The 25,079-nt window shown below is 38.9% G+C and overlaps 1 protein-coding gene across 3 annotated transcripts in view; it reads left to right on the forward strand.

Annotated features, from left to right (window-relative positions):
- The first annotated feature begins 157 nt into the window (after positions 1-157).
- The window catches only part of L3MBTL3 (L3MBTL histone methyl-lysine binding protein 3), a 77,837-nt gene continuing 52,915 nt past the window's right edge, over positions 158-25,079 (forward strand). For 2 of the 3 annotated variants that reach the window (XM_088140737.1, XM_007437397.3), the window contains exons 1-3: positions 158-232; positions 15,655-15,766; positions 22,600-22,711. In XM_088140737.1, the coding sequence (XP_087996863.1) occupies positions 15,665-15,766; positions 22,600-22,711 (214 nt within the window). In that variant the 5' untranslated portion in view covers positions 158-232; positions 15,655-15,664. Of the gene's footprint in view, positions 233-2,257; positions 2,485-15,654; positions 15,767-22,599; positions 22,712-25,079 lie in introns of those variants that run through there. The other variant, XM_088140732.1, reaches the window with a different exon arrangement.

The following is a 25,079-nucleotide window of genomic DNA, read 5'->3' on the forward strand; positions in this document are numbered from 1 at the left end:
GTCTGAGGCAGAAAAGCGAAGGGAAGAAAAGCCACTCCGGCGGCGGCGGCGGCGGCGGCGGCAGCAACGGCAGCAGCAGCAGCAGCAGCAGCAGCAGCAGCAGTTTCCCCTTTCCCCAGCCCTGACTCTACGGGCGCATGCTCACTTGTGCCCGCAGCCCTGGACCATATTTGTCAGGACTACTCGAGAGACGGAGAAAAAAAATAAAGAGAGAGAGAGAGGATTTGGGGGGGTAAGGAAGCGGCTGGTTCGGATATGATTGCTAACCCATTAACTGCAATGCACAATGCTCAGGATGGCTTTAGAATTGCTTCCGTTCCTTCGCTGGGGATGAAAGTTGAGAGAGAGAGAGAAGGAGATAAAGGAAGGCAAGCGCACCTCCTCTGCCTCCCTCATGAAACGGGCAAGGGGGGGGCGGTTTTTTTAAGGAATTGGGAGGAAAGGCTTCCCCCTAAACATCAAGCGAAGGAAATGGAACTAATAGGGGGAAAGTGGCCAGATGACTCTGAAGTGGCCGAGGAGTGGGTGGGTCGTGGGGGAATCTTTCCTAAAATCCTAAGTGCGTGAGAGTGAAAGAGGAACAAAAGAGCGAAGGAAGGAGCGGGTGCCTTCGCCTTCTGCGCCCCCCCCCCGCCCGGGCTCTGCCTTTCCCCCCAATTCATGACGGGCATTGGGAGCGGGAGGGGGCAGGAAGGAGACCGAAGTGGCCGGGAAATAAGGAGGGCATTTCACAGTCGCCCACATATTGATGAGCCGGGGTGGGGGGGGCGATTTGCGGCGTCCTGCCCCACCACGGGTGAGCCGGGGCCAAGGAATTCTTGACACTTCCACAGGAATGCCGGGGAGGGGAGGAAAAGGGGGTGCCGCAACAAAGATTTGGGGTGTCGGGCGAGAGGCGCGGACGGTGGCGATCCATCCCACCGCTCACTCTGTTTTGTTTACGGGGTTCCCTTAGGAGAGAGAATAATGGCTTGAAACGCGCGGGAAGAAAGGACTTTTTCCACCCAGGTTTGGCTGCAGCGGGATATACCGGTTGAATGTGTAGCATGTGTTGTGTCTCCTTTGCAGAAGGGAGGAAAAAAAAAGGCCTGTTCCGATCAGCGCGCAGGAGCCGCCGCCAGCTTCAGAGAGAGTGTTTATTAATGAATTGTGGTCATTTCCCTTCCTTGTCTCCCTTGTGCAGCTTATGGACTTTGTGGTGTGAGTGCGCGCGTGGCGGTGTATCCGTGTGCGTGTGTCTCGATCTATAGAAATATAATACTGAGCTCCCCAATTCCGCCATTTTGGGCAAACTTTGCACACGCACGCACACACCACACGCGCAGAGAGACGCGCCTAGCAGTTTGTAGTGGGAGGGAGGGAGCGCGCGCGCGCGGAGGGGGGGGTAAGCCTCTTGATTCCTGTGCATGTCTTTCACTAAGTGTAAACATGTGTGAGGTGGAGAGTGGGGCTCTTCCCGAGGGAGAAGAGTGCAATTCGAACGTTGTCAGCAAATACACACACCCGGCCGGTGAAAGATACGGGGATCGCTGCGTATTTTCAGGGTTGTGGAAGATGCCTCGTGTGAATTCCGCTTGCTACTCACACCTAGGTGCCCCTCGCACTCTTCAACTTTGCTGCCCGTCTCTCCATAGAGTCTGCGCTTCCTGGGAAGCCTAGGGATGAAACGAGAGCCGTATACTGACACACTTGTTCTTAGCTTGTTATGGGGAAGATTGGCTCGTCTGAAGCTCGCTGCGAGGGTGTGTGAACGGAGGCCTGATCTGCGGGGCGTAGGGGTAGAAAATACAGAAACGTGTGTCTGGTGCGTGGGCGCTCCTGAGGGCCCCTCTGTTTTCTTCCTAGTCACCTATAGCAAGAGAAGGGAGTGTGACAGGGGAAAAGTTTGAAAGGAGCCAGCTACCCCCAGAGGCAGACCCCTCCGTCCTCCCTCTTTTCGGCCTCAGGTTTGGGGCGGGCTAAGGAGACCAGGGAGAGCGAGCCGTCTGTCCTCAAGGAGGGCGATCGGGAGCCCGGCGAAGAGAAGCGCGGATCAAGTGAAAAGCGTGGCCCCCTCCTCTCCTTGCAGTCGAAAGGAGCCCTGGGTGCCCCCAAGGATGGGGAATGTGGGAAGGGTGTTTCCAAAATGAGGAGGGGACAAAAGACTCTTGAGCTCGCTCTAGGCAGCCTCCCCTTCCCGGTTTCCGTCGCAGCCGCCGTAAGAAAAACGGGACTCGATTAACAAACAAGAGCCTTTCATTATGCAACTTCCTCAGTCAAGCACCCGGTTCTCTCCTCCCGCCCCTGCCCCGCATACACCTTTTTGCCCGCCGTGCAACAATCGCGCCGCCCTCCCGGGCATTTCCCTGAAGATGAAGGGGAGGCAAGCAGAAAGTTATTTCGGGCGTCCCTCGGCAAGCTGATTCGAGCTACTTTTCGTATCTAACGAGGGGAAAGAGGCAGACGGGGTGGGGGAAGGAAGACAAACCCCGCTGCAGCCTGAAGGTAGGCTTGCCGTGGGGCGGGGGGCACTAGGGGAAGATGCACAGAGAAGACCTGCACACTTCTTCGACTCCCCCCCCCCCCCGCCGCTCTTAATTTTAGCAAAAGGGGTGGGGGCGGACGGGCTGATCACAGTATTTCTCCAGGAAAGTTTCAAGTGCAGCAAAATTTAGTTCAAAACTGGCCAAGGAGGGACCCCTACTGGTCAAACGGAGGCATCCACCCTGGGGAGCAAAGTTCAAATTCAGTCCTTAAGTTTTACACAGACTGTTTTTCACGGGTAATGAACTGGCAAAGAATATGCCAGGCAAATAGTTTTAAAGGCATGTCTTTATCTTCTCTTCCTAACTGTTGTTTCCACTGTTTTGTATTTTTCAAATATTAAAAATTAAGGAAGAGTGATTGGTATTTAAGAACTTACACTGTGAAAGACTTAATACTTAAACATAACTGACAGTTACATATAATTGTAGGCATGAGCTTATATTCTCCATTTATGTTCTTTGTTAGTGGTGGTCAATTTCACCTTTGTTTCTAATGCAATTCTGTTGATACAAGACAACCTTAAACACTTTGTTCTCTTCATTAATAGAAATTTAGGCAATACTTTGAGATGCTCACTGCAAATGCACAGTTATTTATGAACTGAAATTTAGTTTTTCTCATGAAACTTGGAAGTAAGGTAAAAGATGTGTCTTCACTATATTTCGAAGGTGGCACTGGTGGAAATGCTGAAACTGTATTTAAAGTGTATGTTTAACAAAGCTGGTTTTATGAAAAGCTTAGAGCAGTGTTTCTCAACCTTGGCTACTTTAAGCTGTGTGGACTTCAACTCCCAGAATACCGGAGCCAGCTTGCCCAGCCAGTATGCTGGCTGGGGAATTCTGGGAGTTGAAGTCCACACAGCTTAAAGTTGCCAAGGGTGAGAAACACTGACTTAGAGCAATGCAATTCTCTAAGGTAGAAAGCTAGAAAATTAATGATAGAAAATTTGGGACAAATGTAATCATGTGTGGATTATAACTCTTTTCAAGGCCTGTTTTATGGATATAATGGCTGCAAAGAAGCGATTCTCAGGCCATTTCCCCACTATCTACTTATAGTATCTTCAAGCATCACTCAGCTATCTTTGACATAATATAAAGCCTGTCCTTGATGTGTGCTATACTGAGGATGTGGACTTACCCAACTGGTTGATTAAGGCTAGTCTTTTAGATGGTGAAGTTAGAAGACTGCGCCCCCCCCCCCCCCCAATTTCTTACGAAGACATTTTGAGAGACTGTTGCAAAAAAGCCAGAGTCATAAAAACTTTTAGTCTTTGTTCTTCCTCTAATATTATTCACCATCCTTCCAAGCTTTCATTTTACTGAACTGAGATTATTTCATTGTATTTGGGCATGTTCAGTAATTACAGATGTGAAAAATCTGATGGGATAACGGAAAACAGGGCCACTGTTTGATTGAATGCTCCCAGGAGGTGGCACTATAGGTCTGCTGCTCAGTCCCTTGGCCATTATGGGATTCTGGCCTTTATGCTTTTAGCACCTTCTTGAAACTGATTGAGGAGGTTATCTGGTTCAAGTCACTATAGCTGATGATACCTAGCTGTTTCTTCCAACTAATGCTAAGTAGCCACTGAAATCTTGAACATGATAGATTGGATATTGAGGCTGGTTCAGGTGGGACTATCCTTTCCATAGACAGGCTAATGAGATTGGAGGAACAGTCTGTTCTAGTTGGAAGGGGTCTATTTCATGCCTTGGGAAGGGAAGGGAAGGGATGGTGGTTGTGTCTAGGAATGCCCTGATTGGTGCAAAAGTTGAGGAAGAAAATTAAGGCTGAGGATGGTTGGTCTTAGCAACATAGTGATCAATGGCATAATCTTTTGTGAGGCTGCTGTTGACGAGTGTACATAAAGTGCAGCTACTGTCAAAAATGCACATTACTTATGTGTGCACACTCCTCCCAAAATATATAATTCCTACTCCAACCAATTATATGAACATGTCTATAGTTTAAAATTTGGTTCACATTCCATTGTATGTCCCATTATCCAGAAACGTAGTCCAATGGGAACATAAAACAAGCCTTTTCAATGGCTATATTCAGTTTGTGGAATTCCATCTATGAAGACTAAAGATTGCCTCAATTTTGTTAGTTTTGGGTGGGTGCTGAAGGGTTTTCTTTTTTCTTTTTTTGGCTGTTCAGTGATTTCAAATATGATTAGTTCTCCTTGATAATATTTGACTTTTTTTTTTTTGCTCTTAACTTGTTGTTTGAGATGATATTTTTAAACACTTTTAAACTGAATATTGCCTTGGGAGCTTTTTTGGTGCAAAAAGACAAGTCATAAATAATGTTATAAATTAATAAATAGAAAATTTTTGGAAACATTTCAAATTTGGTTATTAGAACAAAGATTTTGACATTATCTCTTCAGGTGCATTTATGTATGTATGTATGTATGTATGTATGTATGTATGTATGTATTTAAATTTCTATGCTGCTCTAATCCAAACAGTGCTGTAAACAGCTAATGACCTGGAGATAATAATTGTATCATTTTTCACCTCTTCACTCTTAATTGGGAGAGAGAGCCTTTCAATTGTAAAGATGGTATATTCTCATGTGGATGATATCATATAGGGGGATTCTCTTCCCCCATTTTTCATTAGATGCATCTTAGTTTATTGTAACTGTTGACAGTGTTGGGAATTTTGCTAGTCCCTGATAGGTAGTGTGACTTCACTTACTTTCTACAGTTTATTGCCAAATCAATTAAACAAATTACATTAGGATAGCTTTTTCACATACTCTGATGTATACATTAGGAAGTTTTGTAGCAGAGTTGTCATTTTAAAATTTGTCTCATTGAGTAACTCATTTGAGTACATTAAATTGTGATCAGTTTTGGAAACAAGAGATTATTTGAATGCAAGATGGTGTTTATTATGCTTTATTTAAGAGCTTGGCCTTAAGCTGTTCTCGAGTTGAAACGAACAGGCTTCTCCTGATGCATGTTGACAAAACAGTTTTCTGATTGATAGTAAAAAAAAAAATTTTTTTTTACACATTGGCTATTTTACGCTGTCAGGACAGGTAGTCTGAATAGCGCTAGTGCAAAACATATTGATTAATGTTGAAAGGCTAAGCAATACTATTTCATTTAAAACTTGAAGAACAAGCTAATCAGCTGTATAGCAAATCTGTAAATTCCAAAGGAATTCAGTAAATTAGATGTTTAAGAACAAAATAATACTAATGCTAAAATTATTTTATCAATTTATTCCCAAATAAACTGTCTTTAGAATGAATTTATAAGGTTTGTTAAATGCCAAACCAATGTAGCAGAATGGGATAACTAACTGGAGGAGATTCCACAACATAATATATCATCTGGGAAAAATGGCTTTAAAGTTCATTGAGGATCTTTTTTCTTTTCTTTTTCCAAATGTGTATTTTCAGTCTTGATAAAACTATTTGTGGTTGGAGTAGCATACTGTCCTGAACTCCTGTCCATAGCCTGAGGGGCTCTCTAGTTTATTGTATTTTTGTGCAAGGATGAACTGGATTGCGTATTAGCCGGCTTGCTAAACTGAAATTGTTATTGCAGTAGAGACCTTCGTTCAGCTTTAGAATGAGACAAATTTTCTGCTACAGTATAAGTGCTATGAAAATGTTTTTAGCGATCCATTGTTAATTTCTGATTTGATTATTGTAAGTTACCCATAGTGTGCTATGAGCAAATCCATCCATCTTTTTCTTCCTTACCTTAACAACATATGTAAACAAAGAAAAGAGATGAGGTTAGCCAATACTCCGCTCTACAACTCAGGGGAGTTCCTTGATTACCTAACACAAGCCTTAGGCATGCAGGATACAGTGAAAAGAAAATTAATGGCATTTATGGTTGAAAGAAAATACATCAAGCCCAAATGTGCTGTAGGCTCTGAGGGCCAGAACTATTCCAAACTAAAATGGGGCAGCCTGCAGTGTTGACATGTTTTGTTCATGAGATGAAACAGTTGCATCTGTGAGTGATAGGTTCTCAGTTGACTATCTAGGACCCAAATCTTGGGATTATGTATATAGCATGATTCTTTGCAGGCTGCTTTCAAAGTAAGTATCATTGAATGCCATTGATCTTATTGCTAAATAAATGGCTGTAGGGTTTTGCCTCAATTAGACTGCCAAAAATAATGAAACTGATGATGATTATGTGCCATCAACTTGGTGTCGACACTTAGTGACTATGTAGATAGATTTTCTCCAGGATGATCTGTCTCTAGCCTGGTCTTTGAAGTCTTCTAACAGTGGGTCAATTGCTGGTGTAATTGAGTCCACTGACTCCATCCACCTTGCTGCTGTTTGTCTTCTTGTTCACTTTCCTTCCTCCTTTCCCAGCATTAGAGACTTCTCAAGAGAGTTAGGTCTTTTCATAATGTGTCCAAAATACGATAATTTGAGCCTGGTCATTCGTGCCTCAAGTGAGAACTCTGGGTTGATTTGTCCAATGATCCATCTGTTTGTTTTCGTGATTTCACTGCAGTTCAAAAGCATCAATATACTGTTTCTATCCTGCTTCTTCAAAGTCCAACTTTTGCTTTCATAGAGTGTCACAGGGAAAACTATTGCCTGCACAATTCTAATTTTGGAGGCATAGACCCATGTTGGCCCACCATATATACCAGACCAAGAAAGTAACTCCAAAGTATAGTTAAAACTACTTCATTATATTGGCTATAATAACAGAATCTTGCAAGTCTGATTGTGCTTTATTTCTGCCCCGGCCCATCCCTGCACTGCTGTGAAACTAAGGAGGTTCTGTCTGAGTTGTTTCCTCCTCCCTTCAGATTGTTTTGGGCTGGAGCTGTGCTTTTTGCCTCGTTGCATTGGGAACGGTTCTGGCTTATCTCTATCAAGGTCATCTTTAGCCTCTTACATCACGTCGTGGTACCTGAATATCTTTTTCAAGGCCTTCATTTTTTTTCATATAAATTTATTAAGATTTTAATAAAGATAAAAATGAACAAAAACTAATATATAGAATTAAAAAAGGAAAAAAAGAAAATATAAAGAAGTAGCTTCTGATTTTCTTAAAGCAGTTATAGGTATAAATATAAATTTACCTCTTGCTCTGTGGTTATAGCATAACTTTCATTTTTTTCTAATCATCAAAACCATAAATCAGAAGTTCTTTTTTTTTTCCTGTTTCATGCAAAAAGTCTGTAAAGTGTTTTTACAGTTTACACAATTCTAATTTTCAGTCAGCAGTAAACTTAGATAATGTATTTTCTCTGATCAAGACATCAATTTAACCATCTCAGCAAGTTCCATCATCTTCACCATACGTTCTTCCATTGTGGGTAATGTCAAATTTTTCCACCTATGTGCATATAATAATCTCACTGCAGTTATCAAGTTTTTTCAAGGCCTTCATTGAAAGTGCTAGTCTAAGGCTTATTTCTTGACTGCTATTTCTTTGACTGTTGATAGTCTTAAAAATCAGGAGCTATCTATACTTCGATATCTTCATTATCAACACTAGGGCTGGTTGCTATACCTGTTGTCATTAGTTTGGTCTTTTTTATGTTTAATTTTTGTCCCATGTTTTTATTGTGCTCTTCGACTTTCATTACTAGAGCTTGCATTTACATTTATAGCTATCAGCATAGCACAGGTTATGATATTTCTTTCTCCAATTTTAAAACCACACTCATCTTTTTGGAGTCCAGCTTCCATCAGGTTGAAAAAATAAGGAGAGAACTCACAGCCTTGTCTCACTCTGTCAAGTCCACAAAGTCCACTCCTTTGCTGATCTGGAGCCAGTCTGTTTTGTCATGTTCTGTCTGGACTGTGGCTTCCTATCCTACATGTAGGTTGTACCCAAAGATAATGAGATGTTCTGGGAGTCCCATTTTCCTAAGCACATTCTATAGCTCGATGTGGTTGATACATCAAAGGCCTTTCTATAATCAATGTAATGCATATTGACTTCTTTTTGGTATTCTTTGGCTTTCTCAGTTATCCAGCCTGCCGCAGCAATCATATCTCTTGTTTCTTGCCTTTTCTAAAGCCAGTTTGGCATTTCTGTTCCCATTTAGGACTTTAATCTGCATTGAATGATCCTAAGCATTATTTTACTAGCATGTGACACTAAGAATATTGTATGACAGTCTGCACACTCTCTTAAATCTATCTTTCATATTGGTATGCAGACTGACACATCCAGATCTTTTAGCCATTGTATTGTTCTACAGATTTGCTGCCATAATTTGATTAGAACCTTTACAGATCCTTGTTTTGTTGCTTGCCACAGTTCTATAGATATTCCCTCAATTCCTGTAGCCTTATGATAGTAATAACTATCTCACTGATCAAACTTTGTCTTCTAGTACTAGAGGTTCTTGTAAATAGGGATTATCTGCTAAGGTATTTTGGAGGTTGATATTTCTACTGTACAGAATTCCAGTATACTTCTTCCATCTTTGCTTAGTTTTCTTTGAATCAGTTCCTGTCTGTCCACTAGCATCCTTTAGCATACAATTTGAGGTTGGAGCCTCCTTCTGAGTTCAGACATAGTGTGGAAGACTTTCCCATGTCTGTTTCCATCTTTGATGTCTTTACAGATGTGATTATAATACTGCTTCTTGTCTCTTCTAACAGCTCTCGGAAGTGCCAGAGAACTTTGTCTTTCTTGGCTTTGGATTCTTTTTTCTTCTTGGCAATTTCCACCATTTATTCTGACATCTAGTTTGCTGTCTTGGTCTTTGGCAGTCTCTTTTTCACCTTCATCCTTAACAACATATTTGATTTCATTCCACAGTTTTTGTGTGTCTCCCCCCCCCCCATCTGTAGTGATAAAACCAAGGACAAAGGCATCTGGTTGAAAGGTTGATTGGATTATAAATCTAGTCAGTACTGATTAACTTGAATTAAGAAGAAAAGGATAATCCTGCAAGATGCCCCAAGCACATCTGTAAGACAATCAGAACTGGGAGGTCTTTGTATACTCGCCCTTGGACTAGGCAGACAATATAAAAAACTTGACTTTTGGACCAGCCAGTAAGGGAAGGGGGGGAAAAAGATGTTGAGATTTTTTCTTTATCTCAAGTTGAGATTATTTAAGGGAAGCTGTAGAAGTTAGGAGTCCAGCTCTGATCCTTCATCCTCCTGGCAAGCCTTTGTTTATGTCAGGAAACCTTTCTGAGCAATCAGAAGCCATATCTCATTAACAGACTGGACTTGAGCCTGGCCAGCGTGACCATGAAGTGGGCAGTTGGACTTGCAGTTAAGCCTGAAGGAGGTTATTGGATCATCTAGGACTAAACTTAGCTCTTCCTGTCAATTGCACCTTTAGATCTCAGAAACACAACACTGGTGGTTTGAGCTCCTTCAGCATGAGAATAATGTGTTAATGGAGTCAGAGCTCATGCAACCAAGACATTCTTCCTTTAGCTTTGTTGCTTGCAATTCTTTGCTAGACTCCTACAACAAGGATAATATTTCTAAGTATATAGTGTCAAGTGTCCAATCAGCTTTTTGTTGTAAGATTCAGTAAAGATAAAGAACTTTTGCTATGTAGATCCATAATTCTGATTTTAGAGTTGGGCCAATTTAATAGATCCATTAGCACTGCAGAGATTGATATTTGTAAAACCAGATTATGCTTTGTTCAAATGATTATTTATTCAGTTAGTTACATTGTAATATATGTATGTATAACAAAACAAAAACAATAGTGCCATGGGGCAAAGACTACATCCTGCTATTCAACATAAGAAAGCATATAATTATATTGACCAACACCATTAACAGAAAGAGAGGCTTCATCCGCACATCTTGCTTGCTTATCGTTAGGCAAGGATGGCCCATTTACCAAATCTGGAGCACATGAATGCACAGTGTTGTCCTTGGTCCATCAAAGGACAACACTGTGAGATGGGCGGTGTCTAAATTTGAAAAATAAATAAATAAATAAATAAATAAATAGGCAACCTCTGCCCATCTTTACTAGCTTTCCATCAAAAGTAGCATTTGCCACCTTCTGCCAGCAGAAGCAATGTTTGTGTGATATGCTGTGTTCATTTCTTTATAGGCAATGCCTTTGTTCCAGTTGGCTGTTGTGTACTGTGCACTGGTTGCTCCTCTCCACAATCATTTCACCTGGGCTTCTGGGCTTGTGAAACATTGGACACTTACTTTAGCCAGTCCACTAGTGAAGGAGAAGCAGACAACCTTTGTTTTGTTTTAATCAGTCTATTGGTGAACTACTGAAACAGTGATTTAAAACAAAAACAAAAACCAGCCATTAGTGAACCGCTGGAATGGAGGACCTTCCCTCCCCTCCCCTCCCCTCCCCTCCCCTCCCCTCCCCTCCTAAATCAGTGCATGAAAATGACATAAAAACATGGAAATGGCAGAGGTTCAGGAGGCTGAGGGTGGCCAGTAATGAAAAAGGGAAGCTGCAAGAAAGAGGAAGTATGGGAGAGAAAAAGATCCTTTGTGTGTGAGTGTATGTGTGCACATGCATGCATGTGCCCATGTATATTGGTCCTGCCAATGAATACAGTAAGGAAGCAGTTCTGGACTACAATCTTTTTGGCTTGTTGAAGCTCTCCTGACAGGAGTTGCAAAGCACAGTGCTAGGAGAAGTTACCTCTCTGAACTGAACCAAGGGTTGGTATGAAATTGATGAGTTTGCCAGTTTCCCCTTCTGACTCAAGTGAACAGCAAGTCTAGTGCAATAATGGGATAAAGAAGCAGGGGAATCCACCAATTGGGGAGGCCACCATCTGGAGAAAACCCCTGGCCAGCATGGTTGCCAAAGCTTGAAATCAGCTGTTTCTTAAGCTGATTCTTATTTTTAGGTTTACTTACATTGCTTTTATTCTCTGATAGGCCTGGGAACTTCCAAGACAGTTAAGGAATAGTTTAAATACAGCTTAGCAAAAGAATCCATTAGGTGGTGGTACTAACAGAATTCTTCACCTATTCTATGTGGCCAGTATAAATAACATGCTTGCTACAGACCATATCATGAGTGTGTTACCTAGTAGGGGAGATTTTCTTTCATGTCTCTCCACTTACCTGCCTTGCTCTTGAAGGCATGGCTAAGGCCAGTGTAGCACAATTAGAGCCTTCTGATTCACCCAACTGAGTTTTTGTTACACATTTCAGGTGGACTCTTTCTTTAGAATTAAGTACTAAATGATAATGTTTTTCTCGAAAATGTAATAGCTCTGGCTGAAATTGATGAGGCCTTGGCTACATACCAAAATGAGGATGATACTATATTGTCTTGTCTCACTTAGGAATCTCATTCCTTTCATACTGTGTTTTTGAAGTTTGGCATATTAAAACAACCTTCCCCATTCTGGCATCTCAAGATACATTGGGTTGTGACTCCCAGAATTTCTACTTCATTTTTAATTGATAAGGTCTTTGTTCTCTGGCTACTTCCAAATGAACAACACCGGAATTCTGCATTTGCAATCATGCTTAGCTCACCTGATCAAAACACAGGTACCTTGTTCACTGTACCCATTTGCATTCATAATTAATGCAACTACATAGCTTAGCAAGAAATGCCAATTCAGTGTATGAACTTTAAAGAGCAAATGCTTTGGTTGACAAACATATTTCCTTATTTTATATGTGTATAATACATATTAATTACTATACCTGGACACTTATCTGAGCATATAACAGAAATTATGCAATTATATCTTTAAAACTTCTGTACTTCTAATATTTTAGAATATGCATTCTGTATAAATATTTCTTTCATTGGCTTAATAAATGTTTAGATCTCTTGAATTGTTGGGTCTTATTTGTATATATGCCTATAAAAAAGAAAGTATTTTTAAAATCAAATACACACGAAATCTCATTTTATCAGATCTTGATGCCACAGACTGCATGCAGTAAACCAAGTTTCCATTGCAATTTACACCATTTGCATAAGGATGTCATTGTGAAAATGATATAATTTGCATCAATCTACATTGTGTGGTAATGCAAATAAAGTGAATTGATGCAAATGACACAATCTGTCACATGCAAATAAAGTGAATTGACGCAAATGACACAATCTGTCACAATGACTTAAATCCATGTGAAGCCTTGCTCGTCAATATAACAAATTTTCATCAATGGACAGTTATTGCATTAAATCAAGGTAAGTGTTAGTGAAGGCTAATAAAGACAACTACAGCTAACTAACTACAACTAACATATGTTTTACCCATATGTTATAGAAATGAAGATTGGCAAGTATTTAGTACTTTTCAAAATTGAGATTACTCTCACAATGTAAGAATAAAACAAAGGTACAATTAAAAATCACAATGGAACCAACATGGATAGTTTAGATAGGTCGTATGGTTCCTGGGCACCAGTATGTCCGAGGACACTTCCCTTGGTACTTACCACTTTACACTGAAATTTTGCAGAACATCAAAAGGTACTGTCAGAACATAAATACGGTAAATATTTCCAACCATATTTTGATTTAAAGTATGCCCATGTGTCCCCCCCCCCCAAAAAAGGGAGAAAAATGCAAGTGGTAGAGAGCATCTGTGATGGGTAGGTAGGGTGATACTGTATCTCCTTCACAATGAAAGCAACCTTCATTGTTCTCAAAGAATGTTGTTTTTGAACTACTGGATTTTCAGTGTTGCAGGAAGTTATATACTATATGGCAGAAATGATACTAAACTGAAGGATGAATGGTTTTTGTCTTTTTAAAATATTTTGCAATGGCATATAGAACAGAGAACACAATTAGGTTGGATGCATGTATGAATGGATTCAACTTCTGCTGTTTATACCTGTAACTATACAGTGCACATTCCTCATCTTAGAAGTCTAGGTCCAAAATTTGAGAATTCTTGAGCGTAGAAGCAAACAAGGGTAAAAGCAGAGATAATAGATTTCCAAGGCAGGAACTGCTAAGTATTGTTCGGATCCACTTATGACATTGATCCAGACTATTAGGTCAAACTGTTTCTATACACTGTATTAGCCATTATGATGCAGACCTCAAAACACCAGTCATAGATAAGCAATTGGGAGAAAGAGCTTTTGTGTGTTAATAGTTGGGCTGGATGTCATATTTCGTCTGTTGGCAATGAAAAAAAATGTGAGGGGTGATTAACTTATATGATTTGATCTTGTGAGTTATTGGTACCTTTTTGGAACTATATTTTAATATATATAAGATTTATGGGGAAATAGGCAGAAGTACTGTTTTAGGTATTATTCACCACCCTGAGATGGATGGATGGATGGATGGATGGATGGAAGGAAGGAAGGAAGGAAGGAAGGAAGGAAGGAAGGAAGGAAGGATGGATGGATGGATGGATGGATGGATGGATGGATGGATGGCAGGATAAACATCTAATAATAATAATTTCTGAATGTTAAAGATATTCATGTTAAGTTGAATACCCTTGTCAGTTTCCTTTTGGTTGATGTCTAAAACTAGTGTTATATATGCACCTCTATGTGAAATGGTAAAACACTTTGAAACCAGAATCTTGGACTGACAATGTTTTGGTCTGATGCAGCAATTTCTTCTCTGTACATTAGGGTTTATTTCCCAGTAAGTGTCATTAGAATCCTAGTTTCCCTAGTGAAAGAGCCCATTGATTCTATTTTGAAGAGTGATGGGATTTTTTTCCTGGCACATTGCTTGGTGGAGGTAATATGATCCATCATATAATTAATTATGACAACTTCTGTAATTTAGAGTCAGTTTTAATTTTAAATCTCTGAAATCATGGCAAGTTGAAGTTGCCAAGACCAATGACTTTGTGATTGTTCAAGGAAATGGATCTTTGGCTATGATTTGAATGGTTCATCTGAAATAAAAACATATCAACATTTAATTTCGTTTATATAATTATCACAAATAACTTCAGTTCTGAAATATTGCATCCCAGGCTGAAAAAAACTATATTTTTGTTCTTGATGAAGCCAATGCATTCATCATAATGATGGATTCATAGCTAAGGATACTTCCTATTGTCCTTATTATTAAAGCTTATTCTATCTTAGTTCCACTATTTATAATTATATTAAGTCTATATCTTTTGGATCTGACTGTGAAATAAATAAAGAAAAATAAAGAAAATAGATCAAATCTATATTTATCTCTCTTGTTCTTACAGCATCTGAAAGTGTAAATGAAGCAATTGCATAATAAGCATCCACTAGTGATTATAGGCAAAAGCTAAAATGGAGATTTTGGAATTAAGAATATTACTAGGATTCATCATGTTTTTTAATTGCTTTTAAATATTTTTATACCACTGCTCAGGCTAAGCATCTGCCAGCTCTCTGTGCATTAAAATACTATGTTTGCAGTAAAACTCATAAAGCAATTAAAAAGTTAAACTCTGTAAAATATAGAAAGAGGCTATTATTGGAGCATTATAAAGCATCAAATGCCAAGGTGAATGTTTTCATCGTTTAAAAAATATCCGAATAATAGTAGCTAGGTCTGATGGGCTGTATGCAATTCTTTATGCAAGTCTTGTGCTTTGTTATGTTCTTTCTTGCTATTTTGTTTCCAGCTTTAAAATATACCCATTGCTTGATAAACTGGCAATGTTTATATTAGCAAAGCTGGAAATTAATTTTAATTGTTGTACGGGATTCATTTTGCTTAATGCAGGAGATGGTTTTAGGTAACCGTTGGATTTTATATCTTGAAAATATATATGAAACATGGTAGATTTAGAAATGCTAGCTTATTTATTCTAGTAGCGGTGGGTAAATTTAATTTTTGGGTAATTCCCATTAAATTCTGTTAATACTCTGACCAGGTATACATGGGATGGAATAGCTATTCCATCTCTTCTTCCATTGTGTTTTGACAGTCTACCTGAACGCAGACTTTTCTGTGTCCTGTTATTTCTCTCCCAGGCACTCAGTTCAATCAGTATCCAGGATGGTGAAGAATCCTGGTCAACTGAGAAATTTCACACTAATCTATGACATTTTGCTCGATTCTAAAAGGGTTTTGTGAATTTTGGAATCATGTAGAATTTGTATTTAAAGAATATGGAACAGATGAAAATGCTTTTAAATAATGTGATAGGTCGTTTCTTAGATGAAAAAAAATGTGACATTGAATTAGAGATATGACTTTCCTTATTTATTTTACAGAGTGTCCACCATGAACGAATCAGCTTCTTGTGGAAATGGGCAAGACTTTGACGTTTTTAGCGTCATGGACTGGAAGGATGGAATTGGAACCTTGCCTGGAAGTGATTTGAAGGTACTGCAGATGCAGAGATGTGCATAGAGGTGTTCAGTGTTTTATTCAAAGATGTGATTATTTTTAATTACAGAATTAAAAAGTATGTTATTTTTAATTGTACAACATTAAATAGCAACAGAGTAACAGTAACGGCAACAGTACATAATGTCAAAGCAGCAGTAAAACGACTTAGTAAAAACAGAAGCAGCAGATTAAACTTAAGTCTTAACCTTAAAATCCTAAATTCAAAATCTTAAAAGTAACAAGCTTTGGAAAGAAACTTGATTTTTAAAATCTGACGAAGAAAAAGACAATAAAGCCAGTTTTAACTGAATAGACCCAGGAATAGCATGCAATAACTGGGATGCCAGCACTGAAAAGACCTTGTCTTCCGTTGCCATCTACTTCATTTTTGTAAATGGTAGCACCTGGAGAAGACAATACTTAAATATTCTTATCCTAAATCATGTTGGGTCCCATTGATTAGACCGACACTTTGAAAGAAATTGAAAATTAATAAAGAACTCTTAGCACATTCCAGGCAGTTGGTATTAATATAATGCTATATTCCAACTAGTTCTTACATAGTTGAGGGGCAGTGCTATGTTTAATAACTTAATCTTAATTTGTCAAAGGATGGATAACTGGCAGAAGTTGGCCTATGAAACTGAATGAGTAAAAGGTGCCTAGTGCCATGGAGACATCATCAAAATAGGAATGATAAGGATGTCATATTGTTCAGAACAGATTGAACACCACCTCCTTATTCCTTCAAATCATTCATCACAGTTCTTCTTTTTCAACCAGGCTGAGTTACAGCTTATGTAGTTCAGTTTGCCTCCTAGAGGTTTATTAGTATGTTGCGTAATATGGAGCACAAAGGCTCTGTGACATTCCATCTCACCCACTGGACAATGCAAAAGCCCTATTAACTCCCAGTTCCTGCCCCTTATAGCTGAACTGGAAAGATAATGTGGTTTCTTTTATTTTTTAATCATTTATGAAGCTTCTGTGTGTACTGATTCTAGTTAAAGATATTGAAAACTGGCACGCTGAGACATGTTGCCCATGAGCAGTTTCTTACATCTTGCTCTGTACTGTATACATCTTAGCTGCTTCAAGTGCCTGTGTTCAGAAAGAAGGATATGAGATTAATTAAGATATTCATCAACAGCATCATCTTTCAGTCACATCACACTGAACTTTGTGTGGTATCATTCTTCTTTCAATGAAGGAGCTTAAAACCATGTTTCATCTCTGGGAGATACTATTTTGAGATTTTGGGTAGCTTCTTCGTGTATACATTTTCTCCCTTTCCTCCAGTGGTATACCTAGATGATTTTGTACTAGCTTCGGGTCTTTCTTTCTGCTGCCTCTATTTAGATGATCATATTAGTACTTCTGGTATGAAAATGAATATTCCTCTCTTTGCTTTCTCCATTTTATGCTTCAGAAGCATTTCTATTATGTTAAAGTAAAAGCAAAATTGTGATATCTTTGTAAGGCAGGTAATACATTCCTATAATAAAATATAAATTGGAAAGTGCACATCTGTACATGGATGGACCACCTCATGGAAAATTTGCTGTCCCAGTAATGATGAGCACGATTTTGTGAGAGTTGAATTGCAGTTATGTGCAAGCCTCAACCAAACCACTGTGATCATAGTTTTTTTATAGGCATTCATTGTTATTTCATGGAGTAAGGAACTGTCCTATGAATGAAAATACAGGTAGTCCTCGGGAAATGATGGTAATTGGGACAAGGAACTCTGTTGTTAAGTGATTTAGTCATAAAGCACGACATCACGTGACTGTGCCAACTTACAACAGCAGTTCCAGCAGTTCCAGTTGCAGTCATTAGGCAAATCCTGCATGGTCATCAGGCACAACGTCATATAATTGCCATTTGCAACCTCCTGCCAGTGGTGTGACTGTTGTAATTGAGAGCCAGTTGCTAAGTGCCCGAAGTGTGATCACGTGACTGCAGGGATACTGTGATGGCCACAATTTCAAGGACTGGCCATAAGTCTCCTCGTTCAGTGCTGTCGTAACTTTGAACATTTGCTGAATGAATGGTCATTAACTGAGGACTACTTGTAACTGCGGGCTAAATCCTAAAAATCACATCTCTATATGAGGATTATCATATAAAGAATCATATCCAATAAATGCTGCAAAGAGGGAAATGTGTCTAATGTATCATTTGATCAGAAACAGTGACAAAGAAATATAACTTTTTCATATTTACTTGGGGGTATGCACAAATATATATAGTCCTTAAAACAGTTCCAATGAGTAGTGCTATGTGCTGAATGGAGATTTGAGTCCAAATTGTCTCCTCAGCTGTAATTCCACTCTTAAACTGCTGTACAACATTGCCATGCTCACTGCTCAGAAAGTTTAATTGGGGGAAATGAAATGTGTCCTATTAAGCTTTCTAGGATCATGCCTCTGGTGCTTTCATTTTCTCTCTATCTCTTTTTCTCTTCTTTCTAGGCTGCAACTTAACTTTAGAGTAAGTCCTATTGAATTTCTGAGTAAATAAAGAGAGGATGTTTCACATCTTTTATTCTTGTGCATAATTTTTAAACAGAGCGTCGATGTTTGAGGAGAAAGCCTAGGCTCGCCAGATTCCTTCTCTGCAGAAAGGGCCCATTTTCAACACAGGCTGACCTTTCTGTTCTTCATTGCCTTCCTTGTGATGAGGAGATGTCTTCTTCCTCCCTCCTATCTGCTTGCTTACATTTGGGAAACTGGCTTTCTTACTATAATGACTTGGGGCTTCCATTGGAAAAGGGATTAATGCAGCTATAAACACACAACAGAAGAGTTTATTATTAATTTATTATTTCTCTAAGGTTTTTTTTTTAATATAACCAAGTCTAAATGTAGGCCAAATGCACATCTAATTTTTTTTTTAAAAAAATCCACATTCAGCACATGAAAAGTTTCTTACTTAAGCATTAGAAAGATGTTTTTGACTTTTCTACAGCACCTACACAGTTCACCACTTCTCATTCTTCTCTGGCTCCAACACTTCTATTCGACTTATTCTTCCCACCTAAAGGCACTTCATACTTCACTCATACTAATCATGTACAATCCCTCAGTTATAGTTGATCAGGGTCCTTTAACTAGGAAAACATGGGAAGAACTCTCCTGCTTTGGGATAACAGTAGTTTGGGACAATCATATTACTAATGATAGTAGAGGAAAGATGTTGCCCCTTTTTAGCAGTAATTGATTTCTTATGATCCTCAAAGAAGTAGATCAATTCTATTCGGATTGCCCCATGGTGATATTGCAAATTGCCAGGGTAGTTTTCAGGGGATGAATGAAGAATGAATGAATGAATGAAAATGATGAATATGGGGAGGGTCTTAAGGCAATCCTATGTGCTTTGAATCTTCAACTTGATCCAGAGCAGATTGTTTCTGATAAGTCATGAATTAAGATTTGTATTAAGTGAGAAGTCCTAAAATCATACCGCCAACCATTCTACTTGGTATGGGCAATTTCTTCCTAGCCTCAAAAGAAGAGAAACCAAATGGAAGGTCATTCCAGAAAGCATATTTATTACTAGTACGAGGAAATACAAGTCCTTTGAATTTTCTAAAAAAAACACACAGCACTGTTATTTTTCTTGTTTTTAGTATAAAAAGGTGGATTATTTATAGAAAGCAATTTCATACATGAGCCATTTTTTCCAAGTGAAGACTCCCTGCAAGAAAATTGCTGTTCTTGAAAAGTCATTCATTATTCAGATTTGTTTCAAACATTGTATGTTGCAAATTATTTCAACATCCAAATTTGTTAATAAAATCTACAGACAAAATGAAATAAAAGTGGGCAGCAGTCTGGGGTTTAATGCAGTAAACAACTCTGATCTGCTGTAGGGTTTCAAGGTTTGGGACTTTTTCATTTGTCAGGCTAAGCAGTATGTTCAAATCAGAAACACTCCAGTACATTACAATTGCTGTGAGCTGTGTAGAGGACTTAAAAAGTTGATACCTTCCAAGCTGAAGAGCATATATAAAGGTGAAGGACCCTGCTTTTCTGAATCACTCTGATGAGTACATACAATCACCATCACCTCTGGGTTCAAGTGCTCCAATCAAATTGGACAAGCTGCAATAATTGAAAATTGCTTCCTGGTAAAGTAGCAGTATGTGGAATATTTTTGGTTTTTTGTACTTGTGTGCTTTTCAAGTGCCATGTTTTCAAAGTGATGTTACAAGTATGCCTAGTACATTGTCACTGCAGCTAAACAAGTGAATGCATCTATTTTAAAAAGCATTCTGAAAATAGATATAGCTGAGCCTGGAAGTGTATTCAGAAAGGATGTGTGCCAGAACCTAATGGCCAGTTAGAGGTATCCAGGAACAAATCTGTTATCAAATCTGGTTTGCAACAACCCGAGAGTGCCTTAAATTATTCCACTGCTTTACTTGGAAACTGTATTAGTATCTTCCATTTACAAGCGATTCCCGTTGTCATTGTGTGATGCCAGGGTAAGCAGGTTTAAGGCTTGGAGGTGCTATTTTGATTATATGTAGAACCTAAGGTAGCAAGCAGGAGCCAGGTACAAAAGACATACACTTAGACTTAAAGAATGCTGAGCCCAGGAGGATTCTGCCCCTCAAAGCAAATATCAGAGGATGGATTTTCTTCAGGACCACAGCAGGAGAGAAAATAATTAAATTCTCCATCTATTTCTGCTGCTGTCCTAATCCACTCTCCCAGCTGCTGCTATTTCCATTTTTAACCACCTGCATGTTAAGTGCAGTTGTCACAGATAGGCATTGCTTTGAGAGTGCAATCCTTTGAAGCAAAAGCACAAAGTGACCTTTCATTTTTAAATAGTGGAGCAGAGTGGCTGTGCTGTTTTGCCTTGACTGATCAAAGTGATTTCTGCACATGCACAGAAGCCACTTTCTTCAAGGCAAAGGCACCAGTTTAAGGATGACTGGCCTCTTGCCCATGCTTTGCAAGGTGTAGAGCAATAGGATTTGGGATCCAGACTACCAAATAAAATTATCTGTACAAGATCTGTTCAGTCTGAATGGGTTCAGGGTGGACTTTTTTTTTTTTTTAGGCATCACAGCATCACGGAATTAAATATGTGGAAAGGACTTTTGTAGGTTTCTTCCCTTCTGTTGTTTTAGCAAGGGAACACCATTCTGTTGGGATGAAGAGATGGTTAAAGAGGTGGTCTTAGGTTGACCTTCTGAGATATATTGCTTACAAGAGATTTTAGTATATTATTTAGAATGCCGTCTTTTATTCAACTATTGCCTCTTTTAAATTATCGAAATAAATATGATTTAGTTAAGTGTAGTATAAATAAGAGAGCCAATTTGGTGTGGTAGTTAAGGCACCAGGCTAGAAACTAGGAGATTGTGAGTTTAGTCCCACCTTAGGCATGAAGCCAACTGGGTGACCCTGGGCCAGTCACTCACTCTCAGCCCTAGGAAGGAGACAATGGCAAACCACTTCCAAAAATGTTGCCAAGAAAACTGCAGGGATTTGTCCAGGCAGTTGTCAGGAGTCAACACTGACTCAAAAAAAGGATAAATAAGGTTCATATACTTCACTGTGAGCACCAAATAATAGTAAAGAAGCAGAATATCAAGAATGTTCATGTGGAACATTCTAACATTGGCTAAAATGACCTTAATGTCATCAATTTTGTACTTAAAATGTTGATATTATATATAGCTTGAGCCAATAGTACATCAAAGATTTTTAGAGTAAAGTATATGTATACTGCTCATTCTTGAATTCATAATGGTGTTAATATTAATAATAATATCATCAGCATGTATGGAATTTGACAGAGCAGAGAAAATATAGCCCCTAGCTCTAAGGAGTTTACAATCAGAAATTCATCGCAGGGGAAACGAAAGGGGAAGGAAAGAATAGCAGAGACAGGAGTTGTCTTTGAAAAAGTGCTGGAAGCTGAAAATTGACATTGTCTTTTTTGTTGTTGAAAAAGGAAACTGCATGAAAGCAATTTGGTCCCATTCAGAAAATTCATTCTCAAATGTATTTTCAATGGAATTATACGTGACCACTAGATGGTACTGGCATTCTACTACTTTTTCTTCCAATAGTCTTCATTAATTTTACTACCATTTAATTGTATGCCTTTGTTTCTTTTCTTTTCACATTTTCTCTCATTTTTCCCAACATTTTCATCTGGTGTTTTAAGTTTTTTCATTTATATGCACGCTACCCTGAGAATTCTGATCCTTGAGCAGTCTAAAATTGGAATGAATGTTTAAAGAATAAATAGAAAACTCAGACACTAATTTTTGCATCTCAGGAATATGTTCACTGAGACAGCAGCACTCAGGGAAGAGCAGCCTTTGCCTGTTATTTCAGTTTGCGCAGGAGAGACTTATTTTTAAAATTCAGAAGATAACCAATATTTAAATTAGATACTGAGTGGGGTATGGCAGCACAATAAGTGCTCCATAACTTCCAAATGAATATTTACATATTTGACAGATTAGAATCTTTTAAATAACAAAGTACTTTATAAGCCCAAATATGCCAACACTTGGGAGGAGCAGGACAAAGAAGAGACAATAGTCATGGTACTGTGTCACAGCGTCCCAATGATATCTAACCTATTTATTAGACACTATAGATGTAGCATTATAAAAGCCACATCTGATTTTACTGTCTAAAATTCTAAGTCCTTGGCATTTTAAATGAGGACTGAGATAATTAAACAGCTGATATGAGGTGAGGGATAATATATATCACTATGTATGTATATAACATATACAAACTACGACTGATGCTGAAACTTACCTTTTCCATTTTTTTACATTTTAACATCAGTTTTGTGTGAATGAATTTGGTGCTCTAGAAGTAATCACCGATGAAACTGAGATGGAAAGTGTTAAGAAGGCTACAGCTACCACAACCTGGATGGTGCCAACTGTCCAAGAAGGTCAGTGCAGTAATTTTAACTTGGTTTCTTGGTATCACAATTTCATATGGATATCAGTGTGTCTAGCTGCCCTAGGCAAGGTTATACTTTTTGTAGTGCACACATTTTAAATAAGAAGAGATGGCATCTGAGCAGAATTGTTCTACAAATACTTTAATATCTGTTCCAAAGAATGAATCTTGGTGTTACAGTAAATGCCCTTTTTAAGCAATTTGGGACAGCAAGTACCGGGGGTGGGGGGGCAGTGAAGATCAAGACCACTTTGGACATGATGATTGTCCCAGAAAGGGGAATATGCACTTGGCACAATCCAAGCATTCTTCCTAAAAATACATATCCTGCTACCTTCCCCACTACTGCTATTATAAGTTCCACAACAGGGAAAGAAAGGGCCAAACCTGTTTCTCTGCTAGCTGGGCCCCCAATCTTGATCAGCCCTTGTACTTGCTCTCTTGGCTTAGAAGCAATAGTCATGTTAAATGCAGTTAAAACATTCACATAAACTTTGGGTCCAAGTCAGCAGGATTTATGACAAAACTAGGAAGTTACTGTTAATGAATTCTGCTCAGAAGAAGTTTGCGGCTTCTACTTTCTTGTAATATACAGCTCTATCTCTTAGATCACAGAATTTCATTTTCAATAGTTAAGTCATCATTTGGAGACTGAACAAAAATAAAATAAAGATGGCACCAAATAAAAGGATCAGAGAAGGCAGTTCTATGGATTGTTTAAGGTTTTTGTGGTTCCCATATATTTATCTGTGGTGAAGCTAAAACACAATCCTGTTCTTATGCCCATGGAAAACTATTTAAGAACCAATTAAGAACCAGGCGATAGGATTTTGAATGTTTCAGAAAAGAGCTACTGAATTAAATTGTGTTCTGGACTGGGGTAGGCAGCTTCTAGCCTCAAGTATACATAAGGCTGTGTGGGAAACACCTGGAAATTGATTAGAAGCACCTGGAAAAAAAAATGTTTATTTTGTGTTTTTTTTAAAACTGGTCATAACTACTTCAGCTCTGGTCACTCATTTCCCTACTCACTGTGGCCTCACAGTGTCTCCAGATTATTATATTTGATTCCCCAATCACCAGAATATTGGTCATTCCTGTTCTAAATACTGGACATATATAGACTTGTCCTTCCAGGAACAGGAGGTCACTTTCGTTCATGAAAGAGACCTAGATTCAGCAAAATCTTATCAATGGAGAGAGGCTAAAGGAGATTTCCTTTGTGAATTCTCTTGTTGTCTTGCAACCGTCATGCTGATCCACAGACCTCTGGAGCACCTCTGCAGGAAGATGGTAAATTCATTAACAATCATTTGTCCTTATTTCTCTTGTGAATTCTAGCGAGCAGAATTTTGCTCATCTGGGATCCAGTCCAATACAGTATCTTTTATATATTGAAATCTATTTGATAGAATATTTTTCTAAAGTTCTCAAACTTGCAAACCACTTGATAGAAATAGTAATTTAAACATTGGCTAATAAGAACATAAGAACTTAAGAAGTGCCCTACTGGATTGGACCCTTGACCCATCTAGTCCAGCCATCTGTTCTTGCAGTGGCCAACCAGCTACTCAAGAAAGCCCAATAGTCTTCCAGCAGATGGTCTTCAGAGGCAGTCACACTGCCACCAAGGCTAATAGTCATTGATCCCCATGTCTTCCGTGCATTGGGCCAACCCTTTTTTGAATCCAGCTAAGCTGGTAGCCAGCATTATATCTTGTAGTAGCAAATTCCAAAGTATAATTATGTGTGGTGTAAAAAAACCTTCCTTTTGTCCTGATTCTTTCAAGATTCAGTTTCATTAGGTGGTGTCTGGCTCTAGTATTTTGGGAAGGGGAAAATAGCTTCTTGTCCACTTTACCCACACCATGCATAATTTGGTACACCTCAATCATGTCCTCTCTTGTTGGCCTCCTTTCTAGACTTGTTGCAACCTTTCCTCATAGGGAAGTTACTCCAGTCCCTTGATTAACTTAGTTTCCTTCCTTTGAACTTCCTCTAGTTCCACTACTGTATATCCTTTTCGAGGTGTGGTGACCAAAACAGCACATTGTATTCTAGATGCAGTTGCAACATTGATTTATATAAGGTATTATGATATTGGCATCTCTATTTTCAATACAAATTCTTATTATCCCTAACATGCTGTTGACTTTTACAGCAGAAGCACACTGCGTTGACACCTTCATTGAACTGTTTACCATTACTCCAAGAAATAAGACTTGTTGAATAAAGGTATTCGATGAAGCCAATAAGATTTTTCTGAAGTGTCAGCACAGTTAGCTTGTGGGAAGCCTGAAGTCATTTTTCAAAATAGCGTAAATGTGTATCAGTAATGAAAGATGTGCAGCATGTTG

This window comes from Python bivittatus, unplaced genomic scaffold (genome assembly GCF_059951505.1).
Source record: "Python bivittatus isolate LINGU-HERP-01145 unplaced genomic scaffold, Pbiv_v1 ctg000020_np1212, whole genome shotgun sequence".
Taxonomy (NCBI): Eukaryota; Metazoa; Chordata; class Lepidosauria; order Squamata; family Pythonidae; genus Python; species Python bivittatus.